The sequence below is a fragment of the Colobus angolensis genome, unplaced genomic scaffold, assembly GCF_000951035.1.
Source record: "Colobus angolensis palliatus isolate OR3802 unplaced genomic scaffold, Cang.pa_1.0 Scaffold49, whole genome shotgun sequence".
Taxonomy (NCBI): domain Eukaryota; kingdom Metazoa; phylum Chordata; class Mammalia; order Primates; family Cercopithecidae; genus Colobus; species Colobus angolensis.
The window spans coordinates 11,389,778-11,416,441 of record NW_012118376.1 but is presented as its reverse complement, the minus strand read 5'-3'; the positions used below and the strand labels follow the sequence as shown (position 1 = coordinate 11,416,441).

The following is a 26,664-nucleotide window of genomic DNA, read 5'->3' as shown; positions in this document are numbered from 1 at the left end:
CTCGTGATCCGCCCGTCTCGGCCTCCCAAAGTGCTGGGATTACAGGCTTGAGCCACCGCGCCCGGCCAGGAAAAGGTTTTTAAAACATATATAGGATCAGTCTAAAATATTAGGCAGGTGGCGCTAACTTTGTTATCACACATCTTTCTAACCTGTAGCAAATCCATCCTCACTCTCTTCTTTCCCCTGCCCACCCCTTCACCCCCAATCCTTTCTCTATCTTTTCTTCCCTTTCTCCCTTTATTTAATATTCATCCCAGTGGTGGTAGTGATGGTTTAAAAATGAGGGGATAAAGCCCCTGCCCTCAAGGAGCTCTTACTCTGATAGGGACTGATAATGTACACAAACTGATTTGGATTTTGATACAGTGGAAGAACCCTGTCATGCAGGAGCTCTCAGGAGCAGAGCCCAGTAGAGGGATATCTAATTCATTAGAGATAGGGGACTCCCATGAAGGCTGCCTAAAGTGACAACAAGGTTGGTCTTAAGATAGGAGTTAGGTTTTCTGTTTGTTGGGCGATGTGTTGATCTCCAAGTGTTGCTGTCTACTTCATAATTGGATTGCTGGTTTGGCTGGAGGCCAGTGCTCCATGTGGTTTATTGATAGATCTTCCAGACAGCTGTTTTAGAATGGAGAGATACACTCATCTCTGGATCTCGTCCAGTAGTCTCCTTCTTTTGCATGACCCCTTCATCCCTGTAAGGATGCTACGTGTTTTCTGGCAGTGTGTTCAGCTCTTCTCCCATGGGGTGGAACTCTGTTGGGACTAAGCTATGGAACTTCCCCTGCTTCAAAGTCAGAAGGTAGAGTGCTGCAATGTGCTTGCAAGACGTGATTCTGCACCTTCCCCAGTCCTATGGGCTGTGCGCCATATGTGTATTCTACTCTACTTATCAATCATACATATCAAGGAGTCACTCACTGCCTTGGGAGGTAAGTGCTTCATTTCCCGTATCTATGTACTGTCTTCTCTTCTATTTTGTTAGCTTATAGGTTATCTGCTAACCTTTTCTGTATCTGATTTTCCTGGGATCCAGAGAATGCCTGAGAAAGACCTTGCATTCTCTTCCCATTCTGGCCAGTCTTCAGCCTGTACTTTATTTGCTTTGGACTGGATACTTTACACCACTTTTGGAGATTGCGTAGTTCTTTGCTCAACCTATCAGGAAATAGAATTATTATGTTGTTTCCAGTTTTTTTCTTTTTTTCTTTTCCTTTTTTGCTTCTGGGTTAATGTTTCTTTCATTTTACTCATTCACTTTAAAAATCTGAACCTCTCTTACCTTGTGGTATTATTTTAAAGTATTTTTTGGTATTTTCCAGGATGATACAACCTTGCCTATTATCTGTCTTGGTTTTCAGCATTCAGACCTATCCCTATAAGTTAATTTTTGTCTGTCTTTTTATCTTCCTCCATATTTTAGCACTGTACTACAAATTTGTTTAATAATACTAGAAGCGCTTTCTTTCAACCTGTTCGTCATTGATGTAACTTTCTTCCCATTTCTATCCCAGTATTAAGCTTTATTTCTTGGGATGTACAAAATGATTACAAGGATTGCTCATTCAGGACAGCCAGTTTGCTGTTCACAGTTTTAGCCTCAAACTCTCAAGACTACATTTAGAAGTTATCCAAAGTGGACTTGAAGTTGAAGGTGTGGACAGCCCTGGGGAACTAGTCACTTCTAGTGCTCTGAAAATGGGGATGGGAAAAGGTCAAAGTTAGTTTAGGACACAATCCTTAAAATAGGCTAGGATCAGGTAGAGGGCTTATGAAATCTCGACTTAGTGTCTTATTGGGCATGGTGTCATGTCCCGAATGTCCTGCACAAGTAGCTGACAGCTTTGCAGATTTCACACCTCTACATTAGAAAACTGAGTCTTTTCATAGAATCTAAGTTCAAGATAAGACTCCGGGCATATTATCTCTTAACACTGTTCTATGTGTACTGGAGAAAACCCCTTCTTAAAGGGTATATGTTGCTGGGCGTGGTGACTCATGCCTGTAAGCAGTTTGGGAGGCTGAGGCGGGTGGATTGCCTGCAGTCAGGAGTTCGGGACCAGCCTGCCCAACATGGTGAAACCCCGTCTCTAGTAAAAACACAAAAAATTAGCCGGGCGTGGTGGCGGGCGCCTGTAATCCCAGCTACTCAGGAGGCTGAGGCGGGAGAATCGCTTGAACTCGAGAGGCGCAGGTTTCAGTGAGCCAAGATCACACCACTGTACTCCAGCCTGGGCGACAAGAGTGAAACTCCATCTTAAAAAAAAGGGGGGGGGGGGCTTGTGTCAACAGGTGGGCAGTAAACAATTCAAGTCAGTAAAAAGGACCTGGCCTTTTTTGTATGTAGGAGGGGAGGTAATAGTGAAGGATTTGACCCTTTCTTAAATACTTATTTCTTCCTAAGCTTGCATTTTAGTAGGATGACAAACTTACTTTTCAGTTTCATTTACTTTATAAAACCAAGGGCTGACAATATCATTCTGATTAAATGAATGAAAGTTCTGAATCACAAAGCTTGTCCATTGTTGTATAGGCTTAGTTGTTACACAATAGAAAATCTTGCTGAATATCTGTATATTGACCTAGACCAGCTATAGTCTTAAGAATTTCCAATAATCTCAGTTCCCTCTTTGTTCTGCAGTTGAGTTTCACTGCAGTCACAACGATCGTTTCTGCCCATGTAATTATTTTGTAGGAAAATGTCAGTAGTTTTGACAATTTTAATTCTTGTGTTTACCTACTGCTCTACTTTCTGAATCATATGTAACCAAATCAAGTCAAACAGGTTAGAAGACAAGTCATACTTCAGTGTCACATCTACTCTTATCTTCATGAGTGTGGGAATGTACCATCCGCTTTCACTCACTATATTAATTTATTCTGGCTCCTCATGTACTTAACCTATTTTTATTTTTTCAGTTTGGATACAACCCAAATCCTCCTAAGCCTTTTAAATCCAAAAAAAAAAAAAAAATTAAAGTGTATGTAGTTAAAAATACTCGTGTCTTTACCCGTCTTTACCCATTCCTTTGAGAATTTCTGTAGAGGCTTTCTCAAAATGCAGAGAATGGAAGTAGTAATAACATCTGATGCCTGGAGATTGGGGTATCTGTCATTTAATCAAGAGAAGAAATAAACATTTTATGTCATTGATTTCTCCATTTTAGTTGCTATCATCTTTATAAGTTATGCCCCATCTTTATAGGTTATTGGTGATGGGCTTTTCTAGAAAACTATTGAGAATATGAGAGTTGGGAGGTATTGAAGTCCTCAGGTCTTCAGACCACCTAGAGGTTGTGTTCTACTCACTGTATCTCCTTCAAGTTTTCTCTGCTCCAACAGCTCTCAAAAAACCCACTCTTGTGTCAGCTCTTTTCATCTTTGGATCCAAACCCTCTTTCACATAGTTCTTATAGTTTCACATAGTTGTATTCAACTACTACTTGTTCCCTAAATTTTTTCTTCTTTACTTTCCACACAGAGTTCTTCAACCCAAAACTTGTATAGCACAAGTTCATGTCCACCTTGATTACTCTTCTCCGTGCAGCTTATAATATGTAATTATCCCTCTTGATCTTGGATACCTACAAGTGAGCACAAAAAGTTATTCTCTGGGCTTGCCTTTGAGGAGGGGACATGGGACTCAAAAGGAGTTCCCCTTGAGTTGATTGTGACATTTCTTAGAGCCAGGTAAAGACCTGAGGAATGTTAGCACTGATATCTTTCCAGCTACATGATATAGATAAAAATAAGAGAAAGTCTTTAGAATTTAACAGCATCTTCATGGGATTCTTAAAAATTCAGTATTCTTTGAGAAAATCAACAGATCTACTAGTACTAATAGTTTCAGTGCATCTTAAGAGAAGTAAGAGATACTTGGGCTTCTGAAGTATCCATTCAAAAAGGATTTGCTAATATTAAATGCCTATATAAACCCAGGAGCTGTCAGGTTCTGAAAATATGAAGAACAGTAAAATGTGGCTTTAGCCTTGAGGAACTCAGACTAATAGGAAAGACAGCAGTAAACAGTCAATTATACACAGTGTGATCAGCAGCCCAGTAGAGACATGTTGAAGACCCTAGAGAGTAGAAAGAAGCACATTGTGGGTGTCCTCTGCTCCAGTCTTATGTCTGTCAGCATAGTATTCTTTCAGCTTCTGTATACTGCCTACGTTTATGTGCAGTGTGTGTGCAGACACTGCATGAAAGGGCTTATGTATGCCATCTTCTCTTCATTTATATATGTCAGCCTCTTAGAGGTTGGTCCTATTACGGACCCCATATTGCAGTTGGGGAAAATGGGAAGAGATTTAAGGTCATAGTAAGTGTCTATCCAGAATTCAGACCCAAAATTTTGCTCTTCACCAGTGCTCTGTATCACCCCTCTCAGAGAAGCCTTTATCTGGAAAAATGGTTCCCAACCAGGGGTGATTTTACCTCCCAAGGGACATTTGGCAATGTCCTCAGACATTTTTAATTGTTAGCACTGGCATCTAGTAGGTCGAGGTCAGCAATGCTGCTAAACACCCTCCAATGCACAAGAAAGCTCCTCAGACAAAGAATTATCCAGCCTATGTCAACAGTGCCGAGGTCTAGAAACTGCTCTGGAGCTCAGGGACTATCTTTTGTGTCAGCCTTCAAAACATACTTTGCAATACTTAGAAATACTTTTTAAAAGAAGAGCATGGGGCAAAAATGCTGGACCAAGCTCATTAATATCTGTTGAAGTGTATTTTATCATTTAATGTCCCTGAATGTTTGGGATAAAGTCCCAAATGTAAAATTGAGAAAATAATACCTTCTTTGTCTACCTCTGGGTTGCAAGATCTGTGGAGGCTCTGTAAGAATGTGAGGCGATAATGCATATGAAAGCCTTGGACACGAAACATCATCCAAAACTCTTGGAGCCCTTGGTGTGAAAATAAATTCATGTGGCCACAAGAATTAGATAAAGAAGATCCCACCGCAGGCTTCTTTTTGTTTACCCCGCCTGCCTTGTCAGCTTACACCCCCTCTACCTTCTCTTTATCCTCCCATCTTTGTAAGCGAGTTTGTTCCTAGTATTTACTGCATGGATTAAGCCATTTTTAGAGGTAATTTTTGCTGAATATATACTCTCTTGATTTAGTATTTCTTCCCATATTACACCAGACTTAAGGCAGCTAATTTAAATTATATTTTTTCTTTATGTACTTTATACAAACATTCATGGATGGGGGGGAGATACTTAAATACCATGCCTTTCTTCCAAATGAGTAACAAGAACATTCAGACCCCTTCATTCCGTCCTTTCAAGGTCTAACGTTCTTGAAGGGGCAGTACTTGTAGCATTTGCCACATAAATGCCAGGTTGTGTCTTTCCACATCGGGGCTGATCATTACCTAGATCTGTAGTTGCCAGCTATGAAGAAAAACAGGTGTGCACCGTGGCCATTGATGGAACAGATGTAAACTCATCAATTTAGTATACTGAGGTTTTCAGTGAGTGTGGCTTCCCGTCCGCGTGCTTTTCCTATACAACCAGCGGCGTCCCGGCAGAGGAGTCACTGTGGACTTCCCTAGAGCGTTGTCAACTGCCATCCCTCCCGCGGTGAATCACAGGTCGGCCTCAGGTGTGCGCAGTACACACCCGGAGCAGCCGCGGGTTTATTTATTTATTTATTTCCGGGACGGATCCATTCCGGGCTCGGGGGAGGAGGAGCAGTGGCCGAGGCTGCGGGGCTGTCCCGGCACTGGCTGGGGTCGCACAGTGGCCGCCTGCTCCTTTTCCCGTGAGCCCCCGCTCCCCAGGCGCGGCCGGGGCTGGTGGGGGGAGCGTGGACGCTGGGGATGGGGGCCGGGAGAAGCTGGGGGCGCGGCCACCAGGCTGTCCAAGGACAGGGCCCTGCCGCCGCCTCCTTCCAGCCGGACCCTGGAAGGGTCTACAAAGGTGTCAGGTTCAAGTCCTCCAATAGGCCCATTTTTAAAAAGTGCTTTCAAGTTTCCGTTTTTTTCAGGAGGGGAGGGCAAGAGAGCTTTTTCTATTCAAATTATTTTCCTTGTATGTAGATACCAAAAGGAAACTCGGCACTGGGCATGTTCGGATGTGAATGGTTTTGCTGATAAGCAACAGCCTCCGGAACTAAAGCCTCAAAATAGTCGTCTCCCCCGCCCCCCGCAGAAGCGGCGAATGGTATCTGCCAAACAGATGACAAAGTACCTCGGACTGAATCCCGCAGACAGCGTTTTGAGCAGAACGCACGGCTCAACTCTTGTAATTACTGTTTATAGCTGGCCGAGCCTGACTAGGAGAGGGCAGACCCGAGAGGAAATCAGTTTCCTGGACCTTTGAGAGGAGGCTGTGTGTTAATTAAAGACTAGGACGGGACGGGTACTTCTCAGACATGCTCCAAGTTGTTCTTGAGATCACAGTTCCCACCACGTTTTCTCTGGAGGGAGTGAGTAGATAATTGGGATTTTTTTGTTTTTTGGTCTTGTCTTTCTTCCTTTTTTTTTTTCTTCTTTTTCTTTTTCCTCTCCCCATTTTAGTCATATGGCCTTGAACCCACAGTGAATTGAAGAGAGAAAGAAATGGATATGTCTGACCCCAATTTTTGGACTGTGCTCTCAAACTTTACTTTGCCTCATTTGAGGAGTGGGAACAGGCTTCGGCGAACACAAAGGTAAAAACGCGGGGATCTCTGCCTGGAGAGGGAATGCTTTCACTTCCCAGGGGCCCACAGGCGAAGCTGCCTGTGGGTTTTGTGTATTGGGTGACACTTTGAAAAGTTTCTGCCCTGTTAGGGGAGGGGGCACTGTTTCAGGTATTTCATCGTCCTTGTGGTTTCCTGGGTAACCCTGATAAATGTGCTTCTCGTAGTTTTTCTCCTTTTGAAATGTGGATAATAAGACATTTCCTTGTGAGAGGTGGGGAGAGAAAGGGAAGGAGGAGGAGGTACTTTGTCTAAGTCTATCCTTTGATCTGATCATGTTTATCCATTTCATTCACCCAGTCATTGAGGTTTCTGGTACTTCTGGTTGAGCCCTTCAGATGTTCCTATTAAATATTTGACCTTTATAAGATGCAGATGTACAATGCAAGGATAGCCCAAGTGAGCTATTTCATACTATCTGTGGAGAGGCAGATCTACATAACTTTGTCGTTTTGATTTTTCAATGGTTTGCTGACATTTATTACTAATACAGGACTGGCCTTTTCATTTTGTAACATATATTTGACAGAAAAGATGGGGGAAGAAAAAGAATTTTAAAGTCAAGATGAAGCTCATGCCACAAGTGACAGGCAGTTCCAAGAGTTTGCTGACACTTGTTTTGAGGGATTATGATTTTAAAGGAGGCATTTCTCACCACATTTGTGTCCAGCACAGAAAAGTAGGATTGTTGTGCTTTTAAAGGAGCACACCCTCTGAGTTGTGTTAATACTGATTCTTTGTTTTCCTTCAAAACTTGCCTTGCATGTACATGTGAACATGCATGAGAGCAACTTTGCAGTCAAATAAACAGGATGCAGGCTATCAGATTTGGAGCTTCACAATCTCTATGCTTCAGTGTTCGAAGAACCCAAGTAAATGGTTTGTTCTTTTTGATTATACCTGTAACTTTTTGTAGTATAAATGTGGATGTGTGATACTTTAGAAAACTTCGTTTTTCCTTTTGAAGTTTTTCATGGTGTTTCTTACATTTCAGAAACATCCCGGAATACTCATATACACTGTTTATATACACAGGTGCACACACAAATCACATGTGCACCTGTGTGTATGAGAGAGCCATCTGGCAGGTTTCAAAGTCATATTTGCTTTTTGATGCAGTTTGAAGTATTGAAACTACTAAACTATGTTGGGTTCTGAAGTTGTGCCTTTTAAATAACGTGACTGTGTTTTTCTCATTCTGCCATATATGGTCAGAGACCCTCTCTTGTAGTATTGCTCATTTTTGTTCAAGTTGTGTCAACCATGCATCAAATCTCCAAGAAACTGATAGAGTTGAAGGAGATACATGCTGCACATGAACTAGGCCATTGCTGATTATGGTGATAATTTGTGTAATTTCTTACCATTTCAACTTGACAGAATCTCTTAAATATTCTGAGTTGTGTAGTCCTGGCTGCGGTACAGCCTCTACTCTTCCCTGGAACCAGTTCTTAGAGAGAGAAGTGTGTTCTGGCATCGTACGTGTGTGTCTGAACCTTGTAGAGCAGTTGGAGCCTTTCTTCTTCCTACCTACCTGTTGACAGTATTATTGGAGAGAGTCAGATGCAGGAGGATTCTCAGGCTGCTCTGAGCCTGGCTTAAGGGCAGTACCTATCCCACCTGAACACTCCAATTCAGACAGCTCACACTGACAGAGAGCCTAGGTTCTAAGGTAACCTGAATTCTTCCCAGTAAAATGGGAGAGCATTGGGTGGGCTGTTTCCACCCCAAGTCATGAACCCGTATCTTCAGTTCGGCAAAATAGAGATGGAAGTGGATTTTGTTCTCCCCGTTTTAAGAGTAGAGGTTATGATAGCCTGTTTGTTGCTGGAGATTTTCAGATTTTGCAGTTTGGAAGTAAACACCCCAGAGATTATTTCTACATCCATCGAGTCATTGTCTCAAAGGACTAGCATTGCTTTATATTTATTATGTAGATTTGAAAGGCCAGGTATCCTCATCTCCAGGGCAGCATATGTGGCTATTGCATCCTGTTATACAGTGATCAGTTCTGGCTCCATGTCCTTCCCTAAGGTCTAACCCCATACCTTACCTGGTTGAGTAGTTTGTCTCCTTTCCAAAGGAACTTTCTGTTCCCAAGTTGTCCTGTTTTGCCATCCTTGATAAGGGTGTCCCCAGTGTCCAGGTGAGGACGGCTTGCTCTCACCATCAATCAGATACGCCTTAACCCTTGAGATAGCTCTCATTCCCAAAGTTAGTTCCTTTCCTGCACACTTGCTGACTTGTGTGACAGATTGTTCATTTTGAATATTTTATACCAGCTGTTTGTTCGGACTCACATTGTATTCTGGAGGACTTTATCTTAGCTTTTTTTAAATATCAGCTTCTTGCTTCTATCAAAGGGTGAAATTCAGCTTTGAGCCTGTGAATGAGCATCTTAGAACTCATAAGGATAGAATGTTTGTAACACTTAAATGAGAGCTTGAATGGTTTCAGACTCTTACCTTAAACCTTCATTATAGTAGAAATTGTCATCATGGAGACTTTTGGTTTGCTACATTACAGTTGCCTTATAGTTCAATGTGATGCTGGTTTGTTAGTTAATTTACTCTCAGAGAAAAATATTGAAGGTTTTTCTTATAACCCACAGCCCTACTTTTGCCTGTAACTCGTGGAGTTCCTGGGGAAAGAAGCCTACAGACATACTCTCAGGCCTAGGTTCTCAAAGATGACACAGTACTGATGAACTGAAAGACTCTGTCTCTTGTGCTACATCCCAAGGACGGTATATTATGCCCTTCATTCTTTTTTGTCTTGACCATTGCAGACATGAGATTGTTGGAATGCACACTGGCTTTTGTCTGCTGTTTTGCTGTACAGCTTACATATTCCATTGGAAATAGTTCCTTCTATATAACTGGCTTTGTCCTTCTCTCCCTTTCCCTCATTTCCTCAAGGTAGTCTCAGTACAGCCATTCACCTGCTGCTTTGAGGGACAGAAACCTAGGCTGAAATGAAGAGACTTTTTATACCAAAATGTGTTGGTTTAGACTGAAGTAATGATTGCATATTTTAGAGATTTTCAGTTTCATAGGTCTGTGGCTATTCCATTCATTGAGGATCCTCTTACAACTCAGAATGGAAATGAGTTGGCCTGTATTCATGTCACTGCTTATGTTTATAGCATCTTTTCTTTGCCCATTGGATTAAAAACTTTTGGGGGGAATGAATCAAGCTTCTCTTTTAATTATATCTGCTCTCTGTCACACCTTAAGGAAAGGGCTACAATTGATTTCTAAATGTTGCTGCTAAGTTTTGAGTTGGACCTTTAGTTCTGCTGAAGTGCACTCTTGAGACTCCAGAAGATGCTTGTGTTTTAACCTTAATGTTCAGAAATCTGTCATGTTTTCATTTTGCTTAAGTGATAATCTCTCAACCTTGATGACGCCTAAATCAATAAAACCATTATCCATGCCAATGGGTAGTTTGTGACTCAGTTCATCACTTTCAGCAAGTTTCCAAATTATTTTTCTGAGAACCAAAAAATAAGTTTTTGAGGTTTTTATTTTGGTAGTTTTTTTTTTTTTTTTTTTTTGCAGAATTCACATTACTCAGCAATTGCTACGAACAGCAGGTGCCTTCAGGGATCTTAAACTAAATCCTGTAGTTGTCAGGATGAATTGAATTTTTTATGCATTCGACATCTTCCCTTCAGAAACATCTGTAGTGTTTGATGAGATTTTCCTTTGTTTTGCTCATGAATGTGTGTCATGACTATGAGAACTATGGAAATCCTCTTCCCTCTTGCCCTGGTATTCCAGGTGTTAGTAAACCTGTACTCACCCCTTTTACCCAAATCTCAATTAACTTCACATTTATTAAGCACCTAATTGTGTACCTGGGCACTGTGACCCAATTCTGAAAGCCATAGGCTTGCTGTCAATGAAGACAAGTAAATTAATCATTGCAAACCAGGATAATCCAGAAGTATTTACAAGGTACATATAAGCCATAGGAGTGGTCAGTGGGTAAGAGAGAATTTGGTCTTAGGGAGCCAGAAGAGACACCACATAGAAAAGGTTTTGAAAGATATTTTGGTGTTGACGAAAGTGAAGAACAGGGCCTTTCCAAGGGGCAGGAGAAATGGTGTGTATGAAGGCTTGGTGACCTTGGCAACACAGAGTCCCAGGAACTAGACATGGCTTAGTGTGACTGAAGCAGAGAGTTGGAAGGGGCAGTACTACACAGTGGTTAAGAGGGTCGTTCTGAAGCCCATTTACCTGGGTTAACATCTTGACTATATGAGATTGGTTATGTTAACTTTGGACTTAGGTTGCTCCGTCTATAAAATAGGAATAAGTATTCATCTTATAGGATTGTTGTGAAGATTAAAATGCATTCATATGTGTAAAATATTTAATGAAATAACTGGCATATAAAAATTCTCAGTAAATTTTAGCTGTTAATATTATTGCTGTCATTACACATGAAGATGAGTAGTGGGTGATGAAGCTGTGGAGGAGAGCTGAGGTGCTTGGCCTTTGAAGGAGTTTGGTTTTGATCCTGTGCTGGGGAGACATGTCTAGCCATACTAGGGTTTAGGTCTGGGACTGAGGGTGAGACCTGGAAGCCAGTTAATAAGTTCTTGGGGTAGTCTATTGAAAAGATTTTGCCGGGCTAGATAAAGAATGAAGTGAGATTGTGCCTTTGAGAGATATGAAGGATATGACTTTGAGAGAAGTCGGTGAGCCATTGGCTCTGAGGGAAGAAGAAATATTCCATGATGGCCCTGGGGTTTTTGACACTGGGAATTAGGGAGAGGGAGGAACCACCTGTACTTATGAGAGTGAGGCAGGGGAAAACACAAGAACCGATATTATACTTGTCCCTTTTGTCCCCTGAAGCTCAGTTATTCACATTTATTGAAGATCTTTTGTGCACTGAACACCATAGGATATTTATTCCTTTATTCAGCCAATATCCCAACCCTGTATCCCATGCTGGTCAAGGGGCACAGTGATAAATGAGATAGACAGAGTGCTTAGGCCTCACCAAGAAACAAGTAGCTAACTAAGTCAATTGCCAAATTGTGGTCAGTGTTCCAATGGCTGTAAGCAAGAACTGAGATGAGAACATAACCCTGTGGGGTGGTGATGGGAGTTACTTCAGATAACATGGTCAGGGAAGGTCTTTCGAGAAGGTGATATTTAAGGGAACCCTAAAGGATGAGAAAGAGCCATCGTGGGAGGAGTTTGGGGACAGGCATCTGGGAACATCAAAGGCACTGAGACTGGGAAGAAAGAGCCCCCTGGGCAGGCAGCTGAGTACATAAATCCAGAGCACTCAGACAGGCTGTGCCAAAATAATAAACATGGGACTCACCATTAAGACCGTCTGAGAAATACATCAGATTAATACATGGCAGAATTAAAGATACCCCACTTAAGGTGTGGGCAGAAATGCAGCGAGGTACGGGAAAAGAGACTTACTCAGAAAAAGTCCCCTAAGAAGGGAGGGGACCAGGAGGGCGCTGTCCTGGAAATCCCAGGAGGAAAATGGTCAACACCCCCAGCACTCCACAGAGAGTTGAAGTGAAGGTGTGTGTTGTATCTGGCAACTGGAAACTCATGGATGACTTAAGCATGAACAGGCGCCCCAGGGTAGGGGTGTCATAACCCAGAAAAGAGTGAAGCAAGGACTTGGAGAACATGGGTGGTGGCCACTCTCTGTGGGCAGCTAAATACAGCAGCAGACCGGCTATGATGGCCTTGCCTCTGCACATTCGTGGCTGGCCCGTCAGCCCTCCTCCCTGAATCATATCCCCTTACTCACTGTTGCTCACTTTGTTGTCAGCTTCATTGCCCAAATTGGCAATGACAGTTTCCTTTTCACCTCCCTCTGGAAGCTCAGATTTCTTCCACAGCCTTATGACTCTTCCCTTCTGACATGTTTATGTTTGGAGTTTCTGTTACTGTAAAGCCCTGACCGAGTGTCTCTGGCTCCCACACACCACCTTTTGCTCTCCTCCTGAGGCCCTGGTACTCCAGCCCCTCCCCTGCAGCCTAGTCCACAGGAGACTGAAGTCTGGCCCCACTTGTTGCTCCTCTCCTCCTCTCCACGCCTGACCTGCAGGCTCTGCCCCTCCCTGAGTCCCTGCACCCATTTCCTCCTACTCCTTGCTTTGCCCAGGCCTGTTTCATAGCTGCTTCCTTTCATTCTTGTACTTTCTTTATGCTCTTGACTGTGTCTTCGGCAGGCAGGACAGGCTTACAAATCATGCAGGGCTCGCCCCCTCAGTCCTTCTCTCATTTCTAGTTAGCTCTCACGTTGCTAATATTCCATGATGCCGTCCAGCAACCTGGGCTGCCCTTGCTCTTGACCCTCCCCCGCCCCAGCCTGGTCAGGGATACCCCTAGAGCAGAGGAGAAAACTGAGCTCCAAGCCCAGAGCTTCCAGCAGTTGCGTGGCTCCTGTTGAGAGCCTGGCTGTCCCAACTGTGGCAGCATTCTGCAGATTCTGGGCATCTAAGGCTTACCAGATACAAAGGATGGAAGCAGAAATATGCACAGTTCAAAAATGTTGCTTTTAGCTTCTAGTGTGAAACTTACAATAGGAGATCACAGACGGTTTTGCCCCTGTAATATGTTGGTCTTTTGTGAGACAAGGGGGAGGAAGGAAGCGAGGAAAGGAGTGAGAGAGAAGGGGAGAGAGAAATGTGTGAGAGTATAAAAAGTAGATTTCAAAAGAAATTCATTAAAAATAAAACATGAGAATTATGGAGCATATGCTGCATGGGGAGACATGGACTATGCACTGCTATTGTGTGTGTGAGAGAGAGTGTTTCTGTGTGTGTGTTCTTCACTCAAGGCAGTGGTGGGAGTAGTATATTGATAAGTGCACAGTGATGGGTAGAACATTATATTCCTTAATGGTTTTGCTTGCTTCTCTTTACACATCTCTCCTGTTATCAGAAGCCCAAGTGCTGATACCTTTAAACAGGAATCATAAGCTTCAAGATAGAGACCATTTGCCTTCCAGGTTAAAGATTGACAGGTGTTAGGGTCAAGGAATCATTTGAGTTCCTGTATGGAGATGGCCCATAGAAGAGGAAGCTTGGAATAGAATTCAATCTGAATAATTTGGAAAAGTCCTCCTTCTGTTGGTTGAAATGGAAATAGCTGGTCTCTCACAGAGATGGAAACTTGAGGCCCTGGACCCCAGCCTCACCCTCCATACACACCCATCTCTAGTGTGAGTAAGCATGCACAAAGCTATGTTAATCTGAGCTGTCTTCACTACCTGTAACTAGTCATTTGGGAGTGACATCATGGTAACTGAATAATCCTTTTGAAACTTAAATAGTAGAGCCAAGATATTAAAATGGTCCTGGGGCTACCTGGATGAAAGTAGGTACAAAGTGTGCATTAAATTGTCTACTAAAAGTAAGAGTTAGTCTCTATCAGTAGGAACTTGGTTTTTGTGATAATGTAGCACATTTTGTAACTAGATAGATCTCAAAAGTTCATACATTTGTTAATACTTGTAGTTCTGGTACTCTCCTTATTTCCAGACAGACAGAAGAAAAGAAAAGGAAAAATTCCACTAGGAACTTGGTTGTAATTTCTGAAAATGTTGACCTTAAACCTTATTAATAGAATAAAAGGACCTGTGGGAATTTTAGCTACATGAATGTCTATTGGACATGCCTATTTGAGAAGGTAATTATACTGATATCACAAGTGACATATCATATGGTTTTATTTTAAAGAAAAAAGACCATAGCAGAGAATGTAGGCTTTGATCAGTACTTGAAGGTAAAATAGGTTGGTAAGAAGAATAGGCAGTCATTAATGTATGTCTCTTATCTGAAGCACCCCATTGCTTACTTTATTATAGAATCCTGGAAATTTTTACATTCTGCTTTGTGGTCCTACATTTATCAGTGACTGATTTTGTCAGAGTTTGGGGGCTCTTAGCAAACTGTAATTGCAGGCACTAGTATAAGCAAAATGCAGATCTTGACATCTGGTAGGCCAACCACCATTTTTATTCTGAAGTTCTTGAATAAGCTTTTAGCTGTTCAAAGTAAGTACCAGCACCCTGTGCCCCTGGAAAGTTTCTAACCTGACATGGAAGTTCAAGTGGCAGTATCTTTTAGAGGTAGTATATTAGGTTCTAAGTGAATCACCTAGGTGGAGGGAATGAGAAACTGAAAATTGGTGAAATTTGCTGAGGTTTCCTAGAATTCAAAGGGGAAGAAAGCTGATGGATTTACCAGGCCCATTTAGCCATATGAGTGTTTGTTGAAGCTGTCAAACAAAACAAAAGCTGTAAAGAGGTATGCTTTATTCTATCTAATTTTAAATGTTACAGTGTATGTGTATGTCTCACACTTTACTGGGTTTCTTAAGAGTCATTATTGGAATATTATCTAGTCATTGACAAATTTCTCAGCTATGAAATCTATAGAAAGTCACTGAATCCATAGCTTATATAAAAATCACTTATGCCCCTGTCACATTAATGTCTTCTAAAATGCAATATGATGAATATATTTAAATTGGGAATTATAATAATTAAATGTTTTACTTTTGTAGATTTATGGAGGGGTTGAGGGAAAAAAATTATGTTTGACATGGGAAAAACTGCCAGCTGAATAAAGTACTCGAGGAAATATGGTAAATGAAGCCTTTGTTACTGTAAAACAATAGCCATTAAGTGGCTATTATGTAATGTTATTTCTTATGTCTGATTTGAGTGGCTTGTTGATCTTGGAACCTGAGATATAATTCCTGTAAAAATATTACTTTCACTTGGCTAATCTCAGGACTTTTGATACAAAAATCAAAGACTTTTCCAAATAGATTGCCTAGATCAGGAACTAAGCACTGGAGCTACTGAAGCTATGTCAGATTTTTTGTTGTTGTTCATGTAAGGACTGATTTTATCTACTTACTATTCCCTATCCTAGTACCCGTCCAGATAAACACAAGTAATTTGCTAACCCAAAAGCTGGTTTATTGTAAAATTAACCTAGGCTTGTTCAACCACTGCAAAGGGCAGGCGTGTGGCAAAACAATTGATAGGCACATCAGCTGCCTTGGCAAGTTGAATGGATGATTGTAAGTTCGCATTTCCATAGTGGGTTCCTAAGCAGAAGGATTTCTCATCTTTGATCTCAAATGGCCTTAGTGACCAGTGGAGCTAAACAGATGTGGGATAATTTGGGTGCTTTAGGTAATAGTTCTTGTTATGGATTCTGCAAAATAAGCCTCTAAGCTTATGAATCATAATTTCCTACATGTTTTAGGATTTGATGTCTGGGGTTATGTATTTGAACCATGGAATAAAAGTTGCCATATTTTTACTGTGTGGCCTGTAAAGCTTGTATGTAGCGTTCTTTCTCGGTAGATGCCTTGTCTCCTGTGAAGTTCAGGCAAGTTAGCCTTTGAAATCAAGGATTTTTAAAGTGAAAAATCAGTAGTGGTTTTGTTAACATTGGATCCCAGGCTTGAGATCGGAGACCTGCTCTCTTCAGTCCAGTTATTGGATCTTAGTGCTTTTAATGCTATTTTACCAGCATAGCCATGGCCAAAATGCCATTTTAGCAGGTAGATTTCATGTTTCTGCAACACTGTGATTGATTATATATTATTTGATGGCTTCTTATAGAGGAAGCTCTTTAATCAAGAGCAATCATGGCTTTTCTTACCTTTTGAGATTTAGCCTTACAATTAGTCTACCTTCTCACATCAGATCTAGGGTGATTTGGGGACCAAAAGGTACAGATACTGAACTGGTTAGATATTAATATGATACAACATTTTTAAGCCATTTGTAGGATATAGAAACATTCCATGGAATGGGTCCCAGGTTGGAAATCCATGAGGGAAAAGGGTTCTGACTCTTGGCGCTGATAAACATGTTCAGAAATGTTGTATTCCAGCCAGAGTAAATATATATGCCCTTTATACTTTTTTTCAGTTAGCAGAAGTTACTTCTAAACACTTATTTTGGCATTAAGGAAGCTCGTCATGACCTATTGTTCCAGAAAGATTATAGTCCTCGTTTTAAGCCAGTTCTTTAGTTCCCATGTAAGTGGCTTGCCCGGCCTGGAGCTGAGGAAACAACCCCTGCTTTTCAAACCTTCCATTCTTATATGTGTGCCCAGCAGGCAGTGGCTTGTAGCTGTTCCTTCAGCCACTTAACAGGTTTGATTTCAAAGCTTTTTAATAGAGAAACTAACATGTTTGGAGGGGATTCATGGCCCAACATTTATGGATTTTGTTGGGAAGTCTCAGGTGTGTATTTATCTTAAAGTATATGTTAAGGCCTATTAGATGAAAGTAATTGTTTGTGCTTTGTTCTGTTTTGGTTTTGCCTTCTAGTCCTAGACTGAATTTCTTAAAATTATTTTAGGGATTGGATTGGGAGGGAGTAGTTGTGAGTCCCGAAGGCTATATACCTTCTCTTGCAGTTCCTTTTCTTTGACTGCCTGGAAGCACTAAAGAGGAGTCAAGTGATTATAAATTCAGCCAAAAGACAGAGAAACCAAGAGCTGGACGATTAACCTCTGAAACATGGGAAGTTAATTACATTTACAAACACTTGGAGGGGTTATTTATGAGTCATGCATCTCTCTGTGACCTTTTTACTGCTTTGGGAGCTTGTGGATGAGGCTGAATCACTCACTGAAACCTGATAACCTGATAACCTAGTTTGGCTAAGTTTGGCTTCTGAGAACAGGGTCTGAGGATTTATCACATCACCTCATTTTTTTCATTTGTGTGACAAATATTTATTGAGTTCCTTTTATGTGACCAGGGCTACGATTATCACCTGGGAAATGAAGATATGTATAGCATGATCCTTTTCTTCAAGTAGTTCAATCTAGTGGGCTTTAGACAGTAATACAGACAAAGAACAACATCAGCCGAGGAGGAGGGAGGGGGAGAATATCTATGGAGACAGTTTGATATAGTCTCATTTAATCCTCACAACAACTCCATGAAGGATATGTTACTATATTTATTATACAGATGAAACAATTGAGGATTAGAGAAATTACCTAACTGTCCCCAAATCTCACCAGTAGTAAGTAGTGAATTTGGATAAAAACTTTACTATCTTATGGCCAAAAGAAATATAGGTCCAACAACATTCTAATTACTGAAAATAATATTTATAAAGCAAGATTTTAGTGCCTTTTTAATTTTATAGGACAGTACCCCCTTGGCAATTCAGAAGATATTTGTGGAATATAGAGCTCTGATAATTTTGATCTTTCGTTTAGAAAATGCTGCCCGCTGTCTGAGGGAAGAGAGTGAAAAACAGAAGTAGGTTTTACTTTGTTTTAAGATTGCCACCTGCTGATTCTCTTTCCTGTTAATGGAAATTGTAAATGTATTCTGCTGTAATTTCCTCATCTTAAAGTATCACAGTTTATGATGGTGTTTAAATGGGTTTGTGCTTTTAAATTGAAGCTTTACTTACGGTGTAGCTCTGCACAGCTGCTGTCTTCCAGGCCTTTGAATGAGTAACACCCCACGCACTCAGGCTTATTTTCCTGAGCTTTCCCTCTATGTTTTATAAAATCCTGCACATTCACATAAGTGTATATGTTATCCACACATTTCAAAATCCATGCCGATCTTGTAATAATGCATGTAGTTCATCCCTTAGAAAGAACAAAAATTCTTTCTGCTTATATGGATGGCAATACAATGAGTATGCCAGAAAATAACTGTTGGGAGATTTTAGAGATGAATTACTTATAGTCTTCTTTCCTTTTAAAAAATGTAACAATTTGTCTTGAAGGTGCTATTGCTGACTATTTTTAAGGAGGAGATGACTCAATGGCACTCAAATACACCTTTTCCTTTGAGAAAATTACTGTGTTTAGAGAACGGAAAAGTAACTGCTTTGTAATATATAAAACAATTGCATAAGAACAGACATCTACAACACACAAAGGACACAAATATTGTGTCCAGAATTCTCTAAATCACACACACACACACACACACACACACACACACACACAAACTTTACTGGCCATCTCTTAGCTTTTGATAATACAGTGTTTTTGGGGAATAGCTGCCCCTACCTAAAGACGGAATGAAAGAAGTCTTCCCTCTAGGGACTTTGTTAAAGGTTAAAGAAAGTGTGTTTTATTACTACTAACCTAGACCCAAGACTTACTCAGATTTGTACTGACACAGGGTTTACCACTTGTATTTACTCCAGGCAACTAGGTGTTAGTTTTGTTTTGTTGAGATAGGTTTATTGAGATAACATTTACACACGGTAAAATCATCCTTTTTCAGGTATGTAGTTCAATACATTTTAACAAATAAATTTATGTAGCTAACATGCAAGTAAAGGTGTAGAGTGTTTCTTTTTTTATTTTCTTTATTTTTATTTTTTTGAGACAGAGTCTCACCCTATTACCCAGGCTGGAGTGCGGTGGTGTGATCTCAGCTCAGTGCAACTTCTGCCTCCTGGGTTCAAGCGATTCTCCTGCCTCAGCTTCCCGTATAGCTGGGATTACAGGTGTGCACCACTATGCCCAGTTAATTTTTGTGTTTTTAGTAGAGATGGGGTTTCTCCATGTTGGTCAGGCTGGTCTGGAACTGCTGCCCTCGTGATCCGCCCGTCTCAGCCTCCCAAAGTGCAGGGATTGCAGGTGTGAGCCACCACACCCAGCCGAGTATTTCTGTTACCTCAAAAAATTTTACATAGATTTAGCAGTTTGATGATGCTGATATACGATTAGAATAAGACATTTGTTTTGCTCTCCTTTCCTATTTTATAATTATGTTTTACATTTTATTAATATTTCACAATTTTTTCCTAATATCCTTTTTCTGTTCCATCCAGGATACTATGGTACACTGTGTCATCCTCTTTAAAAATCATTTTTATTAGGAAATGATTAACACATGGTTAGATTACATGGTGATACTGTCAAGTGAAGTACCAGAAAAATGCATCAGAATGAAATACCTGAAAGATAAGCAAACTAAATTGTGTGGTCCACTATTAATATGTAATAGCTCATTTGGACAGACAACAGTTGCTTATGCCTGTAATCCCAGCACTTTGAGAGGCAGAAGGGTCACTTGAGCCCTGGAGTTCAAGACCAGCCTGGGCAATATAGGGAGAGCATTGTCTCCATAAAAAATTTTAAACAGCCAGGCGCAGTGGCGCACGCCTGTAATCCTAGCACTTTGGGAGGCCGAGGTGGGCAGATCATGAGGTCAGGAGATTGAGACCATCCTAGCTAACACGGTAAAACCCCGTCTCTACTAAAAATACAAAAAAAAAGAAACAAAATTAGCCGGGCATGGTGGCAGGCACCTGTAGTCCCAGCTACTCAGGAGGCTGAGGCAGGAAAATGGCATGAACCAAGGAGGTGGAGCTTTCAGTGAGCCGAGATCGTGCCACTGCACTCCAGCCTAGGCGACACAGGGAGACTCCATCTCAAAAAAAAAAAAAAAATTTAAACATGCATACCTGTGGTCCCAGCTACTCCGGAGACTGAGGTTGGAGGATTGCTTGAGCCCGGGAGGTCGCAGCTGCAGTGAGCAATGATCGTGCCACTGCACTTCAGCCTGGGTGACAGCAAGACCTTGTCTCAAAAAAAAAAAAGTCCCTTTGATACTACATAGATGAAAAAACTTATAAGAAACCAGATAAACAGATACGACTAGCGGGAAATTGTTAAAAATAATTTGGGGATGTTTATTGGGGATGAAAACAGGGCCTTGACAGTGGAGGACTTGGAAGGTGTATAATTTAAGATATAGGTTATGATTGTTGGAAAGTAAGCATGGAGATCCAGAAGGAATTGTAGAGTTTTTCTATGCAGGTGAAGATGGAAGAAAATATGTATTTTATAAAAGATAAATTACAAGGACCTTATTTGCTTTGTAAAATAACTTATCAAGTCCTTCCACTATTTTTATTATATTTTAATTTTAATGAACCTTATATAACCTTTAAACTAAATTTTAAACTAATACATGCTCAAAACAAAAAATGGGGAAAATATATTTTTAAAAAATCACCCCAAATTCTAGTACTCAGATATAACCACTATTACAAACTTGGCAGAGTAATATTTTTCCTCTGTGCATATGTGCACACATGTTGCATGCATACCACAACGCAGATATTTTATTGTACCTCCTGGTTTATTATCTGCTGTTTTCCCTTAATGAGATTCTTTTAAATGCCCAACTTTGCAATGGTAAGATTTCTAGAAACTTTAAAAAATACCTATAGTATACAAGAAGACTGGGGCGGGTTGATGGTAAGTCCTGGGGCACACTGGAAAGGAGTCCAGAGGCTGCTGTGCTAGTTAATGCGCAGCTGCACCCATTGTGGGCGTGTCCACAGCCAGCTTCCTGGTATGCAGTGGAGATGGACCGGTTGACACTAGTGAAGGCACCCTGGATGGGCTCACATTTCAGGTCCTGTTTTTCTCCTACTGTATTCGGATCTCTCTTGAAATGCTTCCTTTAAAAATACTAATCCAAGCTCAGAAAGACTCCAATTACCATCTCCCCACAGGCTTAAATGTTAAACCTCAAGATCTAAACTTTATCCCTTATGTATGTGAGCAGGCTTGCCAGATGGCAGGCCAATTAATATATTTTTGCAAGGTGTAGAAATGTTTTTTCTCCATAGGGGAACAATGAATCCATCTGCTCCTCATCTTCCTTTCCCCTCTGTCTTTTGGGGAAAATCATATTTAATTTTCAGACATAAGTTATGCAACTTTGTAAGTGATAGTTTCTGCTTTTTAAGGGAAATAGTTTTAATAATTTTTTTAACTCTAAAGATGTGAAGAATCCTGTCATGGACTAAAATATGTGGACATCTAAGTTCTATCCAGGGAATTACTTTTTTTGAAAGTTGGGTATATAGAGTCATATGTTGAAAATCTGATTCATGGAGATATAATCTGGAATAGACTTTCAGAAACGTCTAGTTGAATCCTCTCATGGTGAGGTAGGAAACTAATGTTTAGGTAACAAAATTTCAAGCTGGTAAACAACAGAGATGGTCTGGGAATCTTGTCTTCAGGTTCCAAAGTAGGACAACCATGGTGAAAATAGAATCTTTAATCTCTTGAGGCGAAAACCTAGTTAAGATTCAACTAGGAGAAGTATGCTCATATTTATGCCTATTCTCCCTTGAGTTTCAGGCACTGAACTGTACATGTCACCTCTACAGTGTCTTTTTGCCCTCAAGTGGCAATTCAGATCAGCAGGTAATTAACTGTTTAGTGACTATGCCTTGCCTCCCAGTTCTGTTGAAAGTTCTGAAGGACAATTGCCACATCCTCTTTTAAAGTACTTACGGATGGTGTACTACCTGGTCATGGAATGAATGAATTACTGAATATATAGATATCAATGAGGTTGTTTAACAAAATTCTCTCAGAGAGTGTTGGAATTCTAGGAGCATGACCACATTATAGCCTTCCCACAATCTGCCACATTATCATACAGAATTTGGTTTCTTTTCCCTTTGGTATGAAGGAATTTACCACTGACTATTCCAGAAGCTTCTCTTAGAAGGATTGCTTCACCTGCTTACCATCATGTTTGATGTCTTCCATATTTCGGTATAGATGGGCTTACATCAGTTACTGTTAAACAAGAAGGAAGTCTTTAGACTTGGCATTATTTATTTTATTCAAGTTGACACCTTTTCCTCTGTATTCTTGCTAAGAGGCCCTTCTCATATAGTAGAAAGGGTTTAGACTTTGGATTTGGACAGACAGTTAGAATCCTGAGTTAGACTGTGACCTTGGCAGGCCATCTCATGTGTGATACTTGGTTTCCTCATCTTTCAGTATGGAAAAGAATCAGCAAGCCTTTTTTGTACATAAGTAAAATGGATTGTCAAGCACTTAGAGCAGGTGTAGACAGACTACAGCCTACAGGCCCAATCTGGCCACTGCCTGATTTTGTGTACTGACCTTTATTAGAACACAGCTACACTGATTCCCATGGGATGGTCTGTGGCTCTTTGTGCTACAATGACAGAATCGAGTTGTTGCCACAGAAACTCTGGCCTGCAATTATCTGGCCCTTGACAAAAAGACTTTGCTAGCCTCTTACCTAGGACAATCCCTGGCAAATATAGAGACTCAATAAATTGTAATTGTACTCTTTTTCTATTGGTTGTTTCAAGTTCAATCTTTCCTTTAGGCACTTTTTCAAGAAAGTGAGTTCAGGCATGACCTTCTCTGGTAACCCTTCTACAGCCCCACCCCACTTCTGGAGTATAGCCAAGGCCTTGAGCCGTGGTACAGGACAGAACATGTTGAAAGAGGTATCTTCATGGCCCCCACACCCTGATATGTATCATGTCCTGACTTGAATTGAATGTTGAGCATGTTACAGAAATAGAATTTTCTCTTATCCAAGTGTAAATACAGGCATGCTGTATAGATTGCAACATATCCCGATTTAGCTTAGATTATTTCTTACTATATATTGTAAGGTGAGTCCAGTCTATGCTTCTTCAAAGACTTATAAACAAATTCGAAAATACACTAAAAAAAATCATTACAAATTACAAATACCATATTTAGCAAGGGACCTTCTGAAATCTTAAACCAGGAATTTGTGAAGCAACTCTGAGCCATTTGAACAAAAAAGTTCTCAAAGGAGCAATAAGATTTTTTTGGTGTGTTTATTTTGCTTTGTTTTTTTAAGCAAAGTGAATTCACAGTTTCTTAGCAGTTTTGATTAGGGACACCCTGGTGTCTGATAGAAGACTAAGACTGAGAATAGACTGTGGTAGAATGTGCCAGGTGAGGACTTACTGATTGATTACCACACTCTAACTCCCACACACAGTGGAGAGAAAGATGAGAACTTTTGAGAGCTGCTAAAGGCAGTTATGTTTGCTTGATATTTTTTATTTTAAAAAATGTATTGAGGAGTCATTTTTCAGGATACTAAAATGATTTATTTGTTCAGTATTTTAACATTTCCTTGTGTCTTAAAAAATACTGAAGAAATTATAAGAGCATTACCCAAAATTTTGTAAAGTTCTCCTTGATTCTATCTGTCCCCTACTTCCTGCATATTTTAATATTTCCTTTGCTTTCACACAGTCCTCAGTTAGCATTCCTTCCAACATGTTGTAATTCTGTATATACTTATCTGAATTCCAAGCTGACTGCGAGTGTCTTGAGGCACAGACTTTATGCCAGCATAGTGCCTGGCACATAATAGACACTTAATAAAGGTTTATTGAATGAAAGCACCACACAGTGAGCATATTTGTGCGTATAGCGTTTTCTATCTTTTGGACTATGTCCTTAGGATAATTTCCCAGAATAGAGATTGTTATGCCAAAGTGACGTGAACATGTTTATGAATTTTAATACATCATGCCAAGTAGCTTTTTGTCTACTTGAGGTGCCTTCCAAGTTTGTGACTCTCATATTGCATGGTACATTATTGCTAGAATGTCAGTCTGGTGTTCCATATTTTCTCTACCAAAAAAAAAAAATGACAGTAGGGTACATTATTGCCAAATTCAAGTTTGGAATGAACATTGCATATACTTTAGGACAAAGAGCTTCTAAGGAATAAAATTCCCTCATGTGGAACTTGGGAAACAGGGAGGCAGGCAGCAGTGGCAAGGTACTGGATAAAGGATACTGTTATGGAGCAGAGAACTTCTGGAGTTTCATTACTACTATGAACCTTTACTTAATTGTCATCAGTATTTCAAGGAAACAATTGAATATTTTTGTTTACTTTTCCCCTTTAACACATTTAATGTTCAAATATGAAACATCACTAAATGCAAATTGCTGTTAATGCATATTCTAAGTTCTGCTTTTAACAAAGTCTGAAACTGTTTGTGTAATGTATAATACATTTCCATCTTCAATAGATCTGATTTGTGTGTGTGAAATAAGATGGAGCCTCCATGCTGTGACCTTGAGCAACAGTAGCTTTTTTTTTTGAGTTTGATATTTCCCCTCCCATATGCCTAGAATATGGCAGGCCCATAAATTACCAATGATAAATAGCCATATCTACCTTTTGGTGCAAGCATGTAATTGATGAACATATAGAATCACCCAAGTGATACTTTATAAGATGGGATGTAAAGTTTGTGGGGTCTAAGCTAAATAGAGCAAGAACAATGTTCTATTAGAAATATCCTGTGGAGATTGATGATTCTAATGAAGAGGAAGGTTCAACAGATATTCTAAATAACTATGATTTATGATTACTCTAAGTTACATATTCCATCGTATATATATTATCGTCCAGCTTAGCTTCAACCCACATTAAGCCATGACTTCAGTTTCTGGGGAGACAGTGACATAAAGGAATGAGAAAAAGTTCTTACATTGTAGGTCTAGCTTTCAGATAATATCCCTCATCTTTTCTAGCAATCTAGAGTCTGTGGGCCTTGACCTACTTAGACGTTTTTAGGAGAATCTTTGAGAAGCCAAAAATTACATGGTAGCACATGATCATACATTGGTCATTCCAAGCCGTAGCAGCTGAAAAGGACTCTATGAACAATGATGTCACTGTTTCCAGAGCCCATTGCTTCAAGACCTTAAAGATACACCTAGGTGGCTTGCGAAGAATCAAAGTGAGAAAGTCTTTCTGTGGACCCTGTGTCCTATCATTTAAACAGTGCCAAATGAATCTTCATTATGTGGATCAGAGTGAACATGCTGGAGGACTAAGAACAGATCCTCCTAACCCAATGGCTTTAACTCTTTTAAGATGGGTACTTTTATTCTGAGTTATTTGCAAACTTATGGGTGGAGGGCAGGATGGTGGAGTAATTATGACATGATATTTTGAGTGTTTGAAAGACTGACAAATGTAAGATAAATATGCCTCCTTAGCTTATTCATATTCTGCACTCAGTTTTTTTTAAATTTTTGTCCAATTATTGCTGCATCTCTTCTCCATTCTGTTCATGTCTTTTATTTTTTTTAGAATAGAAAAAAATGTTTAATTGTGTGCACATACAATTTGCCATCTTGGCCATTTTTAAGTGTACACTTTAGTAGTGTTAAGTACATTTACAGTGCTGTGCAACCACAGAATTCCTTTCATCCTGCAAACCAAACTCTACTCATTAAAGAGCAACTCCCCAATCCCCCTCCTCCAACCCCTGACAACCCCCATTCTAACTTTCTGTCTCTGTGAATTTGACTACTCTAGGTACCTCATTTAACTGGACTTATGCAGTATTTGTCTTTTTGTGGCTTGCTTATTTCACTTAGCACAGTGTCCTCAAGGTTCACCCATGTTGTAGAATGTGTTGGAATTTTCTTCCTTGTTTCAGGCTGAACAGTATTTCATTGTGTATATACATATCTATATATATACACACACATATAGCTAGCTATATATGTACACACACGATACATATCTATATATACACACATACATAATCGTACAAGCATATATATGGAGGGTATACTGTTGTGCTCAAAATGTGGGGTGTATATATATATATATATATATATATATATATATATATATATATACACATTCAAAAGACTTTTGAATCTCTTTTCTAGAAAGGATTGTGTTATCTTCATCCGAAATAATGTTTAAGTACTATTTGCAGTCATTGAGGATAATCCTCTTTAGTGGTAAATAGGTAAACTGATTTTCTGTTTCTTAGATGTTTGAGCTTTAACACTTAATATCTCAACTTGCTTTTGAATACCTTGAACGAAGAAACTGATAGGTCCACACGTACTGACGATGATGAAAGAGTGTCAGACGGAAAGGGATGATGCTTGTGAGAACCCAGTACCTCATTCAGTGCCTAGAACATGCTTCCATTTTATGTTCGTTCTTTTGGGGATCCCGTGTGTTTTTTTATTTTTAGCTAAGGTCATCTGGAATGAAACAGTGTAATGAGATGAGCCCTGAAGTGTGACTCCAGAGATCTTGTTTTATATAACTGTGTACTCCACGAATATGTACAA

The 26,664-nt window shown here is 40.1% G+C and overlaps 1 protein-coding gene and 1 long non-coding RNA gene across 5 annotated transcripts in view; one reads left to right on the top strand and one right to left on the bottom strand.

Moving 5' to 3' along the window:
* Window positions 1-26,664, top strand: part of MAST4 (microtubule associated serine/threonine kinase family member 4) — a 357,848-nt gene that overhangs the window by 178,703 nt on the left and 152,481 nt on the right. The window contains exons 1-2 of one of the 4 annotated variants that reach the window (XM_011959352.1): window positions 6,185-6,256; window positions 6,532-6,665. The exons of 2 other annotated variants lie outside the window; for them this stretch is intronic. In XM_011959352.1, coding sequence (XP_011814742.1) covers window positions 6,574-6,665 — 92 coding nt within the window. In that variant the 5' untranslated portion in view covers window positions 6,185-6,256; window positions 6,532-6,573. Of the gene's footprint in view, window positions 1-6,008; window positions 6,666-26,664 lie in introns of those variants that run through there. One more of the 4 variants, XM_011959350.1, reaches the window with a different exon arrangement.
* Window positions 3,139-5,699, bottom strand: LOC105524173. Its single transcript, XR_001003710.1, has 2 exons — window positions 5,386-5,699; window positions 3,139-3,587 (listed from the first exon to the last, which is right to left on the bottom strand). It is a non-coding gene; the product is annotated as an uncharacterized LOC105524173 (long non-coding RNA).